The 15023-nt window shown below is 32.1% G+C and overlaps 1 protein-coding gene and 1 long non-coding RNA gene across 3 annotated transcripts; one reads left to right on the forward strand and one right to left on the reverse strand.

Moving 5' to 3' along the window:
* Positions 1 to 822: 822 nt before the first annotated feature.
* LOC140964966 (multicopper oxidase LPR2-like) lies at positions 823 to 9619 on the reverse strand. Of its 2 annotated transcripts, none has more exons than XM_073424975.1 (4): positions 9277 to 9619; positions 1335 to 2795; positions 1065 to 1137; positions 823 to 944 (listed from the first exon to the last, which is right to left on the reverse strand). In XM_073424975.1, exons 1-3 carry the CDS (start codon positions 9502 to 9504, stop codon positions 1084 to 1086), a joined length of 1743 nt encoding a protein of 580 aa, XP_073281076.1. In that variant the 5' UTR covers positions 9505 to 9619; the 3' UTR covers positions 823 to 944; positions 1065 to 1083. The 2 variants fall into 2 exon arrangements, with proteins under 2 accessions (XP_073281076.1, XP_073281075.1); XM_073424974.1 differs by having other exon boundaries at positions 823 to 951; positions 1069 to 1137; positions 9277 to 9618.
* Positions 9620 to 10494: 875 nt separating this feature from the next.
* LOC140965166 (uncharacterized) lies at positions 10495 to 12958 on the forward strand. The gene is made up of 3 exons (XR_012172988.1): positions 10495 to 10738; positions 11660 to 11830; positions 12570 to 12958. It is a non-coding gene; the product is annotated as an uncharacterized lncRNA (long non-coding RNA).
* The last annotated feature ends 2065 nt before the right edge of the window (positions 12959 to 15023 follow it).

A 15023-nucleotide genomic window follows, 5' to 3' on the forward strand; every position in this document is an offset into this window, starting at 1 on the left:
GAAATAAAAGTTATTTAAATATAAAGTATAAATAAATATATTTATATATATAATATATATATTATTAAAAGTTGATAATCATTTAATTATATATGATATTTTTCAAGAATATAAAACACATAAATGAGAGATTTTAAATAATGAAATAATAGTTTCCTGAACCAAGTGTGACCTGATTTGATAAATAATCAAAACTTATAAATATTTTATTAAGTATCATATGAAATAATATTACATTTACACCAAAATTTTGTTCACTCCCCATCTCTCTCCACACTTAGAGTTGACTGCCAACTTGAATATTAAAGGGAAATTTGGCCACTTCTTCCACTTTGCGCCACCGCCAGTCGTCTTCACTTGTCGTATTTTTGAAATTCCGAAGATCCAATCTCGATGCAAATTTAGTTTAGATGTCTACTGTGATCTACACGAGGAATCTAGTTTCCGATCGTGAACCTTATTTTGACGATGGAAGGACAAATATCTGTTCATAGACATTTACAAAAAAGACCAAATCCGCTATTCCCGAACTGGTTTGGTGTCCAACGTTAAATGCGCATAGGTAAACAGATCTAAATACCCTATGAATGTTTTAAATCATAAAATGTACAATGAACATTTTGAACGTCAAAACAAAATTTTTTGAACTTTTGACGTGTCTTGAGTGCGAGAAAACAGTACTCAAACAAGTGTACCAGAAGGAAGATCATCTACCCCTGAACATTAATCAAGCGAAGCTCGGAAGCCCAATATTGCAAATATATATATACACACACACACACACACAAAATCATTATATTAATAACTCCAATATTTTTAAAAAAAATTTAAGTTGTGAACTCAATTCAACCTGTCAAATTCTATGCAACCTATTCTCATTTGGTTATCTATCATGGAAGTGCTGCAGCTAGCTAGCCTTCAATCTGAAAGTATATCCCATTGCTCTTCCAGCTAATAGAATAAATATAAAAGTATATGTCAAATTGTAGGCTGTGATTATCAAATATAATCACCAAATTCTATCAATAAACCAATAAAAAAAAATTTAAAAATCACTACTTCACTCACCTCTACAGAACGTCTTCAGTTGATAAATTTCAAGGGTCTCATCATAACGTTGTCCTCGTGATCTAATATCTGAAATTCGAAAAATAAATTCTATAAAATTACGATGTTATACATAGCCATAAAAACAACTATAAATAATCTATGAACATGGTATGAAATTTTTCTAATATAAGTTTAATAAAATATTTCGAATATTCAGTCTATTATAAGATATATGTCTAAAATATATAAGATTTGAAATGAAATGAATATATTGAGATACTCACATGGCAATGGTACACATATCCAGGCTCTGCAGTTGCGTCAAAAGGGTATGATTCATTCGAATGAATAAACGAAAATCTGACCAATATCTTGGTCACATATCCAGGCATCATCTTATACACATTCTTCCATCCTTTTTCATGTGTAAGCACCTCTATTTTCTTGCCACGAGCATATTTATCGACTCGGCATTTGATCGCGTCGTTGATTTTCATCATACACTCTTTAAATTCATCTACGTTCACCAATTCCGTTTGATCCAAGGTTACGAAGAGTCCCAAATGGATGTGCAACGGGTGATTATCCTCCGTCAGATTGATCACGTTCCAAATCTCCGTCGTACCCGCCTTAGGTGTCTCGGTGGCCGGTGCTTCGAATGGTTTTCCGTTTATGTATAACTTTGTAGGCTCGTCAGTGCTGCTCGTGTACTCGTACATCGCGATGTACCTCGTGATTGATGCACTCGATGGGTTCGGGGACGGATACTTGATCAACTCACTAGGAATTTTCGACCGGTCTATCTCGTGGTTCGGTTTTATAACAAATTTCATGACTTTACTATTTGCATCGTTGACAGGGTCGCCCGAAGGGTATGGGTAGGGTGCGTCATTAGATAAGATAGTCGAATTCGAGATTGAATTTGCGAAGTCAACGACCACATCAGCAATTTCAGATGGTGCTAGTAGAATGTTGTTGAGCAACACTGGCTTGTCGTGGTAAGCTGAATCTGATCCAATATGAACAAATCCCAAGCTACCATCACTGAAATAAAATCTGAAAAACCTAGCGTTGCTTGCGTTGATTATTCTGAATCGATATTTTCTTCGTCGGACGATCATATAGGGCCACGCCTTCCCGTTGACCACGATGGCGTCGCCAAAATACTCCGGCTGCCACTGAGGATGTATCGAGGGATTGTTCCCGGTAGAATTCATGAATATCGAACCATCGGTGCGGAAGCTCCGATCGAACACCACTAACGGACGTTCGAACTCCTCATCGTATGGGAGTCCCAATGGCATCTCGACGTGTGGTTCTCGAATAATATAGGCCCCAGACAGGCCAGCCAAAATGTTAACCCTAGTCAATCCCATGGCATGATCATGGTACCATAATGTTCCCGGATGTTGTAAATTATGGTAGTGATATTTTTTCTTGGTCCATAACGGCCCACGCTCTTTGAACTTGGAAGTGAACCAGGAGGCCGAGTGCCCATCACTCTCGGGCTCGCCAATCCCACCGTGGACATGCACCACGGTCGGAATACCTTTTTTCGTGCGAGGTATGGCGGTCGGAATGGTTGGATCCCATGGCAAGATGTGCTTTGATGGAAGATAATTTTCCCAAGTTATATGAGTTTGGATTCCATGGAGGGCTTCAATTGTTGGGCCAGGAACTGTTGCGGATTTCTTTGATAGGCCATATGTGAAGACTGGGCTAGGAGGGAGGTCTCTATGAAATTTCTACCCAAAAAAAAAAAAGATTGTAACAAAAACATAGTTAGGCGTATTTTAAAATAATAATAATAATTAAAAAAACAAATGTTTCTATTCCCCATGAACGAAATAATGAATTATTGTGCCCTTCATAATTTTTTTAAAAATTTATCCATTAAGAAATCTTTATAATATTCATCCATATCTATAGTATTTTTTTAAGGTTGAGACACTTAGAATAACTAACTTTGGTGTCATGTTCTGTTCTAATAATTATATATATCTATACTATTTTATTAAGATTGAGACACTTAGAGTAACTAATTTTGGTGTCATGGTCTGTTTTAATAATTATATATATTAATAAAATGTTAAAATATTAATGCAAGTTATATGTAGTTAAGCTGATGAAGTCATTGTTTCATTGAGTTTAGATTATAGGTTCAATTCTTACTGATATTATTTTTTTATTCTTTTATTTTTCAATTTATTTTTTAATTTATATATTAAAATTACTGTGTAGTCCCTCACTATTTCATCTAATTATATTTTGATCCTCATTTAAATATAAATCAAATGAATTATAAAAATATTATACATATGTCCAAGCACTAGTTTTCTATTATGTAAGATCATATAGTGGACAAGAAGTTGCAAGTCATTTAGCAGAACTTGCGCTATGTGCAGAGCAGTAAACGCCTCCAACGGAGCACCGTTACAATATTATCAATGTTGTATAATAACAAATTGTCACATCTAAAAAAAATCATAGAAGATTTTATTGTTGTCAATTATATTTTGAGTAAAGAACATTGTTCTGAAGCAATATAAATAACATAAAGAAAAACTTAATTATAAAAAAGAAAGTAGAAATGAACATATTAAAAAAAACATCAAATATTATTCTCAAAATGCATACTCTAAAAATAATTCACAAAAATTTAATGAAAAATTATAATTTTTTCTTAAAAAAATCGTCATGCCTCAACCTACAACCCGAACGAGCTGGCTCTCCTTTTGACCTGCTTTTAAACGGGTCACTAAAATAGTAACTCAACCCATCTATTTTCTACTAGACAAACTGGTCCGAAAAGCTTAGCTCATTTTTTACGACTCTAATTAACGACTAGGCATATACATTTTGTCTAAAATAATAATTGAATACTATGTAGTGCACATATTTTGTTTCTCACGTTTTAATTTAGTTAACCATGATATTTACACGATATTTACACAATTAAATATAACAATAGATTTCTATGGACGTTGTACAACATTAAATAAAAATAAATAATAATTTAATAAAGAAAACACAATCATTTAAAAAAAAAAAAGAATCAAATTTAAGAACAAAATTATATACATTAGAACCAATTAGCCAAAATGTATGCGGGTAATTTTGAATTAAAAAAAGGTTTCACCAAAAGTTAGTTAAATATTGGAGTCTCTTTTTTTTTTCTAACACTAACAAATCATGACAAACGGGATGCATGTGTTTTGTAGAAAAATTTGAAAATAAAATAGTTTTCTTAAAAAATTAAAATGGAAGATGTTAATTTATGAAATTGATATTCTAAAAGAAAAAATAAAATGTAACAAAAAATGTGATATATATAGTTGGATGGTTAGACGTTGTTTTGGGAATTATAAAACAGTTTCACCATCATATCAAAATTAGTTAGTAAAGTGAGTCTAGCTTTAATAAATAGCGTTTGTGTGTGCGCGTGCGCACGTGTATGTGTATAGAGGTGGCTTCAAGCTAGTTCAAGGGTATTACTCTAATATTAAATCTTATAACTCGTGTTTTTTTATATTAACACTATCAACATTAATACTACTCATATGTTGAGATATGAATAATTGGATACATGATCAGGATGTTACCTTAGAATTGCATCTCATCTCCCAAATATATAGATATATATGGATTCGAGCAATATATGTCAAGCTTCTAGGGATGCAAAAGAGTCGAGTCGAACGAGATCAGACATGAGCTTGACTTGTTTAAGATTTATATAGGCTCGAGGATAGCTCGAGCTCGGTTCATCAATCAAATTCATTATAGAGCTGTTAAACAAATTCATTTTCGAGCTCGTTACATGAGAATCTAAGCAAAGTTTCCTCGGATTGTCACAAATCCGTAACTCCTCTCAGTTCCGTTCCTATTTGGAGGTAGATGAGTCATTCAACTTGGGCCCTTTTTTAATGGGGCTCATAATTTTTTAAGAAAAAACTTATTATATAATAATGTAAATTGATATAATATAAATTTATTATTCTCTGGCTTTTTTTCTTTCTTATCATAAAAATTTACTTTTTAGTGCGTAACATTAATTCTTATTATTATTCCTGGGCCTCTTAAATTTATTATTCCTAGGTCTATTGATAATATTTTTCTCAATATAAATTTATTTTTTGTGTGCCCAATATAAAAAAAAACAATTTTTATTCCCTAAATTTATTATACAATAACATAACTGGACCAATATAAAAATTCATTTTCCAACTCATAGGGTTGTTTGATATCAATGAGAACAATTTATTTTCGTAGTGACATTCTTGAAGTTCTCATTACTCAAAGAAACAAAACCGGAAATTCTTGTAGCAAATTACTTGAAGAAAATAGATGTATATTTCACAATGCTCACATTACTTTTAAAATCTGTTGTTGACTATCATAGTTACATTTGTAAGTGCAAAACGAAGTTTCTCAAAGTTAAAGTCCATGGAAACTTTTTCTCGATCAACCATGTCACAAAAAAAGATTGAATGGATTGGTTATGTTAACAATTGTGAAATATATTACTGAACAATTTGACTAAATTTTTTAGCTATAAAATTGTAAGACAAATTGTTTTACATTGATTATTTTGTATATGTTTGATCCAATTACTCAACTATAATAGAAATATTTTGACTATTGCTCATTGTTTAGTTTTCATATTATCTTTAATATATTGATTTAATTCGAAAAATTTATTATGATTATAAAAGAAAATGTATACACATTATGATTTAGGGTCTCTTTACAAAATTAGACTTACCCAAAAGCTGTTAGGATCGGCCCTGCTCGGAATAGTGTCTCTCTAAACTCTGTAGCACTCCACCAATGCTTGATGGGTTGGCGCATTTCAATTTTTTATTTTGAAAAATAATTAGATTATCTACTTTATAAAATTTATTTATAATTATTTCATAAATATAACAATACTCACTCAATTATTTTATGAGTATTTACAATTTCTTAGTCTTTGGTTCAAGCTTGGTTATCAATTTCATATTGTTCTATGATAGTATTTAACAAATTAAGTAAATTAAATATTTAAATAAAATTGATTAATTATTTATGAGATGCCACAGTTGCGGTATTGGTGAAGAGTAGGTCTCTTGTGAGACGGTCTCACATATCTTTGTCAGTGAGACGGGTCATCCTTACCGATATTCACAATAAAAAGTAATACTCTTAGCATAAAAATTAATATTTTTTATGGATGACCCAAATAAGAAATCTATATCATAAAATATGACCCGTAATACCGTCACAAAATTTTGCCATTGGTGAAATAATCTTTGTCATTAAATTCTATTGAATTGGACCCATATATGCAGCACTATCTCCACCATAAAATTCGTTACGCTGTAGGCCATGTATATATCCAGTGGCCGAGCCACATATACATAACCTTGGTGGTTCAATTTTTTTTAAAAAAATTATATATAAATGTTGTATAATTTTAGAATAATATGATAGTAGTTCGGGTAGATCAATTTAAAATATTAAAAGATTCTAGAGTTTAAAATGCTCTACGTATAAGATGAGCTAGAATTAGATTTTGGTCATCAACCTAGTTAAAATCTGGTCTTACTACAATAACTTGGTTTGTTTGCACTTTTTTTTTTTTTATTATTATTGAAATGTTGATATAATAACGAATATGATTGACATGATGTCAACATAACATCGAAAAATGATAACATAGTTGACAGTTGACAACATTTTTGTTAGAAAAATTACTAAATTTTTAAAAATTTAATAGAAAACTAAACTGAAATTTTTTAATATAGAGGATAAAACCACAAAAAGACAAACATACACGACCAAAATTGTAATTTACCTATGAGTATGTCTCTTGTGAGACGGTCTCACGAATATTTATCTGCCAGACGGGTCAACGCTACCGATATTCACAATAAAAAATAATATTTTTTCATGGATGACCCAATAAGAGATCCGTCTCACAAAATACGGCCCGTGAGACCGTCTCACACAAGTTTTTGTCTTTACCTATTTAACAGTTTATAAACTTTAACCTAGAAAAACTCATGTATCTTCTCATTGGATAATTAATCTTTAATTGGCATTAATTTTATTAAATTATAAATAATAATTCTAACATTATTCAAATGGTTAAGAAACACAATGATGCCAATCCATTTTGGAATAGATGGAGTTTTAAAGAAAACATAACATCCACATTATCAAGAGAATAAGTTAAAGTTGCAAGTTGAACAAATAATGATTTAAAGGCAATTGGTTGGAAAGAAAAGGCAAAAAGGTGACGCATGAAAATAGATAAGAAAACTCACACCTAACTTTAATCAACGAGATAGGTCAGTGGCAGTCGTTTCACACTTTAAATATGGGGTTCGCCACAAAAATCTCTATATTTTCTCCATGTATGATTTGCGCATACGGATACGATATATTGCATTATTTAATTCAAATAATCGCCTTATACTTGGTCTGTATAGAACTTTGGTCATTTTTCGCATATTTAGTCCGATTTTTTGTTGAATTACAGACCAGAGACATTAACATGATATTGGATATAACTGACATATTTTCACAAGACTTTTGTGTAAATTGAGTCGTGTTATAATCGATTTGGAAGGGCATAGTTTTAAGTTGTTTCTAAATTACGTAAGTAATAGACAAAGAAGTGAAAAAACTATAATCTAAGTAACCAGAGTTTCAAATGATTCAAAGTGATCAGTATAGACAATAATGGGAAATGATCTATATATATTTCAAATTTGAAGGATTTTCGAACTCATTTGTTAGGAGACGACCATATCACTTACCTCTCATTCTGGTTAAGAAAAAATGAGAAGAACAACGAGATCAAAGAGAACTACATTTTTAGAAGGTAGATATTTAATGATATTGATTCAATGTTGATGTTTATAGAATAGTTTTGTTGCAACTTTATCTAGCAATATGTTTTGTGTTCTTGTTTTCACTGTTATATTGGACAATAGAATGTAGATATAATATTTTATTGTTTTTTTTGTGTAATTAAAGGCTGACCTTTAGAATTTGGTACTATTGAAGCTTATTATTTTTTTATTTTTTTGAGACAAGGTCCATATTATTCAAATTAAAATTCGATCTTCGTATGATAAAACTTTCTTTTTACATATTTAATCCTATTTTCACATAAATGTTAGACATAGTGTTGGGAATCGATGGCATTAATTATAACGCCAAGTAATTAATATTGCTGGTTTTTACGAAATAAAAGTCAGATTAAATACACACAAAAAAAATTATACTAAAACTAAATTTTAACTTATTAAAAACCCAAAATTTATATAAACCAACTTCATGAAATTTTTTAAAATTTTACCTCTCCTCCATCACAATTAGTATGAGATGGATCAAATCAAAGGCCCTGTTTTCTTGGTAATAAATTAAGAGCTATTTAAAGATGTAAAGTACTATGACACTATTCTATGCCCTTTAATTAATTAGCACCCCAACACTGAATAAATGAAGGAATTTTCTTGTAATATGTTGATCATCTACCGTATCAATCTCGAGCCCACTAATGAAGTGACACTCATATACTGTATGTGATGATGCCTATAAAAATTGTATATCCAATAGATGAGTGTCACCTCATAGGTGAGAATGAAAGTGAACACGATGGGTATGCACCATATCAAAAAAATTTATATATATAATGAAGCATTCATAGCATAAATAAGAGGCCTCCACTCTGTATTTAGGGATAAATTTACCAACAAGTTGATTATTTTGATTGGCTTTTTGGTACAACTTCTACATTTGTTATGATATGTGTCTTAAACTAAAGTCAGATTTACGCGTGAGTATTTACATTTAATTAAAAAATATACTTCATGGTTCTCACCTAAGGATTTTTGCCCATAGTTTGGCAGCCATAGTTGAATTTTGCAGGGTCGACACAGACTAGTGGAATGAATGATCTAACTACTCGAACAAAGAATTCTATAATTCTACACATATTTTCAAAAATAAATGCATGTTTGTTGGGAGCAATGATTGTCCTAGTTGTGAAAGGAGTCGGTAGATTGTCGTACTATTTAAAAATATTTGAGTTTATCCTTAAATACGAATGTATATATATCTTGATCAGAAAACGGCAAAGTACGTCCTATATATTTAACTTATGATTATGATTCTCTATATAGGATTTCTGACTATATAATTCAACTTATATAACACAGACATATATAGAATACGTACCCATTTTTTGTGAAACATGCCGATATGGAGTGATTTGGGGACAGGAGAACCATTGACGACGTCGAAACCTTTGATTCTCGGCATGTCTTGAAGCTCATCAACAAACATCTCTAACTGAGATGGACTTGTAAGCTTATTATGATTTACTCGTCGTCCCAAAACATCAAATGATCCCTGTTGGAATAAAACTACTAAACAAAGATTGAACGAAACCCTAATGATCTCCATTGATGAAGATTACGATAACTCTCACTGTATCTTCTGTCCTAATTATTGATGGGAAAACCAAGCTGGGATATGTATGTATATATATCATACAATATATAGTGCGGTGTGTGTGTGTGTGTGTGTGTGAAGTACGTACCCAGTGAGAAGGTTTGGTGAGTGTACTTCCGTAGATGTAAAACGTCAAGAATATTGGATTTTTTTTTAGATTTAGAGAATTATGGTTTTCAGAATTTGTGTTTAGTTTTGAAAAATCATATTCAAAATAAACGGGAAAATTTCTCCTACATGTACGTCATAGAAGGGAAAAATTATATTCTTTTACTAAAGAAAATTTTGTGTTGGTGCTTTCAATAATCAAAATTTGGTTTTAGTCCAATAAATAGGTTTTTTCTCCACCAGATGGAAGGCTTAGATCATCAGGCAACGGACATTGCTGACATACCAAACACAACATTAACTCTCGATTAAAAAAAAAGATTAGAAGCGCCAAGAAAAATTAATTTACAGCACTAAGATAAAAACTTTGACAATTTAAAAAGCAAAACTCAAAATATACCAACTCACGGGGTATTTGGATTATTTTTCTCAAGTAAATTATTGTTTTTGTTTTTTTTTAAAGGTGTTTTTTTAAACATGAAAAGGTGTGTTTGTGTGAGTGAATTGTGTTGGTGGAGAATGAATGATTATATTAATAGAAAGTTGGGAAAAACTTTTTCTTGAATGGATGCCTCGTGGGGTTCCATGTTTCCGAAAAGAATTTTGTCCACACAGATTACCACTATGCATCATATTATTCCGCAGAGAGACATTTTGTACTAAAGTTTAACTTTATTAACTTTTGGTAAAACTAAATGAAATATTCTATAAATATATTTTTTCGATAAAATGTGGGATACATACATATCAAGTCACCCATTTTGTGAGAGCCCATTTCCTAAAGTCCAATCCATATCATTTATATAATTTTTTTTATAAAAAAAACAGAAAAGAAGAAAAAAAAAAAGAAAAAGAAAAAGAATTTTCTCTCTTCCGTCCCGAATCATCTGCTACCTTCTGTTTGATACTTTCACAACCATTCTCGACAATTTGGAAAAAAATTCGATCCCCGTCAGCCCTGTTTCTGGACAGCTGCGCAAGTTGTTCCTCCACTGCCGAGGGTAGCCGGAAATCATCTTATAAGGCTCTTTTGAAATTCCAGTTTAGCACATAGGGTCAAATTATCCACTGGTTTGAGGTAAATACGAAATTAGGGTTTAGCAATTTGGGAATTTTGATCCATTTAATTCCAATAATTGATATGTGTTGTGTTATTAAATGTAGGTATAAGATTTGAGGCGATTAGAGTTGATTAGTGGGGATTTTACTGTTAGAGTTTATTATTCATTGTTTATATATTTAGATGTCTTGGAAAATTTAAATGCAAATTAAACCTATTGAATTTATTGGCTAATTTTACGAAATTTAGATTATTAAAGTTTGGGAATTTAGGAAAATTAATCACTTAAATGTTAATTTAACATTATTTTAAACTAAATAAAATATTTTGAAAAAATTTTAAAATATAAATGATTTATTTTATTCATTTAAATTGAATATTAGAAATTTTAGAAATGAAACTATCTAAATACTTGGAGTTGGAATTTAAGTTTGTAAGTCACAAGTTTTGAAATTTTTAATGCCTAATATATGATTTTGAAATTCTAGGTTAAATTGTTAAATATCGGAAAATAAATAGAAGTTGATGTGAAATGAATTATTTGTCAAAAATTCAGATTCTTTGGAAAATTCTTAGATTATTTTCAGTGATAAATTAAGTGTTCAGTTAAGGTACACATAAAACTACTTTCATTGTGACATCTATAACAACGAGAGATGGCGTTGCGTAGTTTGTAATGAGTTGTGGCGTGCTTTATGTGTTTAAGTGAATGATGTGATTGAATTCACGCATTTTTATTGAGTTAATATGATGAGTTGATAATTTGTCCCTATTTTCATATGTTTTTAAATAAAATAAAGAAATATATTTTATTTTTAAAAGAATATTTGAGATAATCATTGACTAGTCATATTATTTATTGTTGCATAATATTTCAAGCATTGACTCCTTTGATTGCTATTGTTATTGATGTGTTGAGACATTATGTCATTGATGAAGCGAGTGATAGGATTAGCACACTCATGATGAAAGCATGAGGACTTATCAGGTAGCTATCAGACCCTCGAGGCTAAGTGCATTGATGAGTTGACACTTGATGTTGTATTGCTGCGTTTCTGGCATTGGTGACCACTGTTCTATTGTTGATTCGATTCGCCAGGACTCCATTTGGTATCCATTATTTTTTTGCTATCTTACACGCATTATATTACATTGCATTTTACTTTATTTTATTTCATGTCAATTATATTTGTCGTAACATTTAGGCAATGGTGCCTAATATTATGTGTCGCCGAGAATTCTCAGGTATATATATAGTTGTTTGGGTAGATGTCGTTTTGGATTGATAGTTGTGTGATCGACTCTTGTTGGCTCTGCATGTGTTTAATTATGGCCTGTGCGGATGTAGGTTTGTGGATTGATAAAATGATTTTTTTTTGAGTATATAAATGTTTTTTGTGTTGTTTTGAAATTTTTGGAATGTCCAACTTACAGTAGGTCATGTCGAAATTTTTGTAGGAAAAAAAAGAAATTTTTTTAATTTCTTTCCCTGTTTAAGTTATGTAGTCCTGATTGTTTGCTAATCAAATGCTAATCAGAAACACGGGCCCCCACAGTTGGTATAATAGCGTAACTGTGATATGCTCTAATTAGAGTATAGGGCACTTGAGTCTAGACACAAATAAATGATTACATATGTGTTTTACTACTTGCTCTTATTTGAATTATTTTCTATGATTTATTTGAACTTGCCTTAGTTAGAACTAGTAGTTGAATAAAATTTGAACTTGTTTCAAAATTGCTAATAGACTAAGGTTCATCTTTTTTTTTAACAGTTACGTGCTTGTTAAATTATTTTTTGCAAGAGCCAGAAAAAACAAAATGTGAGATGACATGATGAAATTGTCAGGGGTAAAGGTGGTCGTCGTGCAGCACATGTCACTAGAAATGTGGGAGAAGATATGAATCGGGAAGTGGAACAAATGACTCAGAGAGTGGGAGGAATGCAGTTGATAATTTCTCAATTTCAAGAATTACGTCATCTTAAATTCTTTGGCAATTGAAGTGGTGAAAGAGTAGTAGGATGGTTGAAGAATATAAACCATATGTTCAATTTGCTGGAGTATTCAAAAGATCTCAGATTGAAACTGGCTATCTATAAATTGAATGACCGAGCACAACTTTGTTGGGAAGTCACAGAGGAAACACTCAAGGAATCTGACGAAATAATTACTTGAGATGTATTTTGTACTCAGTTTACACAAGAATACACATCACCATCGTATTTGAAACGTCCTCCCTTTTCATTGCTTTAAAAGTACTAAAATTTTTTTTTTAAAACACTCAAATTTCGGTCATATACCTTTACCAACATAAAAATATTTTTGTAAAATATTTTCCCCTTTAAAAATAACACATCATCCAACTAGCATTTTTAAAATCAAGTGAAATAGTCATAAATATGCAATCGTCAATTGTTTTACCAAACCTAAAAAGCAATAAGTTTGAAAAGTGTAGCCCATACTAGACCTCTCAAAAATCTCTCAAAAACATAAGTAAATAGTCTTAAAATCTTTAACGTAAATCATAAATCAAAAACATAAGTGCGGAAAAATAGAAGCGCTGGTCCTCAGGTTGTGTGCGCCTTCAGTCCAGTCCAATCACCCATCAAGACCTCCCTCAACCTCACCTGCATCCATCACACCTAGTGAGTCTAAAGACTCAACACACCATAATCTTTATAACAAATAATACGTATAAAACCACATGCAACAGTGAAAATATTTTTACGTAAAAATAACATTTCATGACATGCAACATCAACTTTAAATTTTTTTTTTCCTCAATATGACATAAAACCTTTCACATGATCATGAACATTTTCCTTTTTCTTTTCCATTTCCTTTGTTGAATTCAGGTCGTTAATTGTGACTTTCCTCAAACCTCAATAGTCGATGGATCCATCTACATGAAACCACAGTATAGGGCGGCGGGGGACACCAGCGACACTCTCACCGGTCAACTGGCCCTGGCCTATCATGATCGAATAGAAATACGATCGTCGGGCTCTCACTGGGACCATAATCCTCACAATATCTCCACATAACATCATTATAGTCACAATTACTTCACTTCCTTCAACGTTTTATATTTTCATCACTTTATAAAAATCATGCATCATATATCATTTTAATTTTTGAAACCAAGCATGCAACATGTCTTTTAAATGTCAACCTTCAATCATAAAAATCAAATGGTCATTTTAAAAATCATTATTTAATCATGAACATTTCATAAAAATTTAAAAATAGTCATAATACCATAAAAACAGCATTTAGGGCACTGCCATGACGTTTACTAATTTCTAGGTGTAAAAAGACCGTTTTACCCTTAGACGTAAAATTCCTCTAATTTGACTTTTTCTTGAATTCATTGACTCTAACATGTCCCAAATAATTATTCCAGACCCCCTCCACCCCTCCCCAACTCTATCTCCCCTCCCCATCAAAAAATTTCATTTATCATTAATTAATTGTTTTGACGGTGTTTTAATCCCGAAAAAATCCCAAAATTTAATATAAAATTCTTAAATTCTAAATTTAGTCTTTTTATATCATTTTAGCCCTTATGGACCATGACTCGACCCCCGTGAGCCGTTTTCCAATTTTTTTTGTTAGTTAAAAACCCAATTTTGACACCTAAACTTCGACCCTGAGCCAACTTTCGATTTTCACGAGTTTCCCCCGAACCATGTTGATCCAAAACTTGACTAACATCCTAAAGTACCCTACTGGACCCTTAAACCACTAAGAACTCATGCCAAAACCCAAAACGTGAGTCCCCTTCCCTTACCCATAAGCTGGCCGAGAGTCCAGCTGTGGATGGACTCTAAGTTTCGGTGCTTGTGGCCCTAGCCGGCGCTCCAGACCCTGAAGGACTCACGCTAGCCCAGCCCTTAAGGACTCACGCTAGCCCAGCCCCTGAGCCCTGGACCGAGCCCTTCCCTCCCAGCAAGCTGCGTACCCCTGTACACAATCTGCTAAGATTCTCGGTAGAGTCCTAGCATGGCTAGGACTCTTTTCCCAGCCCATAACTCGAGTCCTAGCTTGGCTAAGACTCTCCCCCTGACCCATGACTGACCCTATCCGAGCCCTGACCCAAGCCAAGACCAAGCCAACCCCTTATCCATTGAACCCGATCACCCCAAACCCTTGACAGCAACTTACAGTTTTCGCATGGCTTATTTCCTTCGACTTTGTGGTGGTTTAGGCGTGTATGTGTGACTTTAAAACATTGAAAGACCTCTCTTGATCTTACCTTAGGTCATGGCAGCCCCTTAACCAATTAATATACAAGTTTTTGG

This window comes from Primulina huaijiensis, chromosome 18 (assembly GCF_012295235.1).
Source record: "Primulina huaijiensis isolate GDHJ02 chromosome 18, ASM1229523v2, whole genome shotgun sequence".
NCBI lineage: Eukaryota > Viridiplantae > Streptophyta > Magnoliopsida > Lamiales > Gesneriaceae > Primulina > Primulina huaijiensis.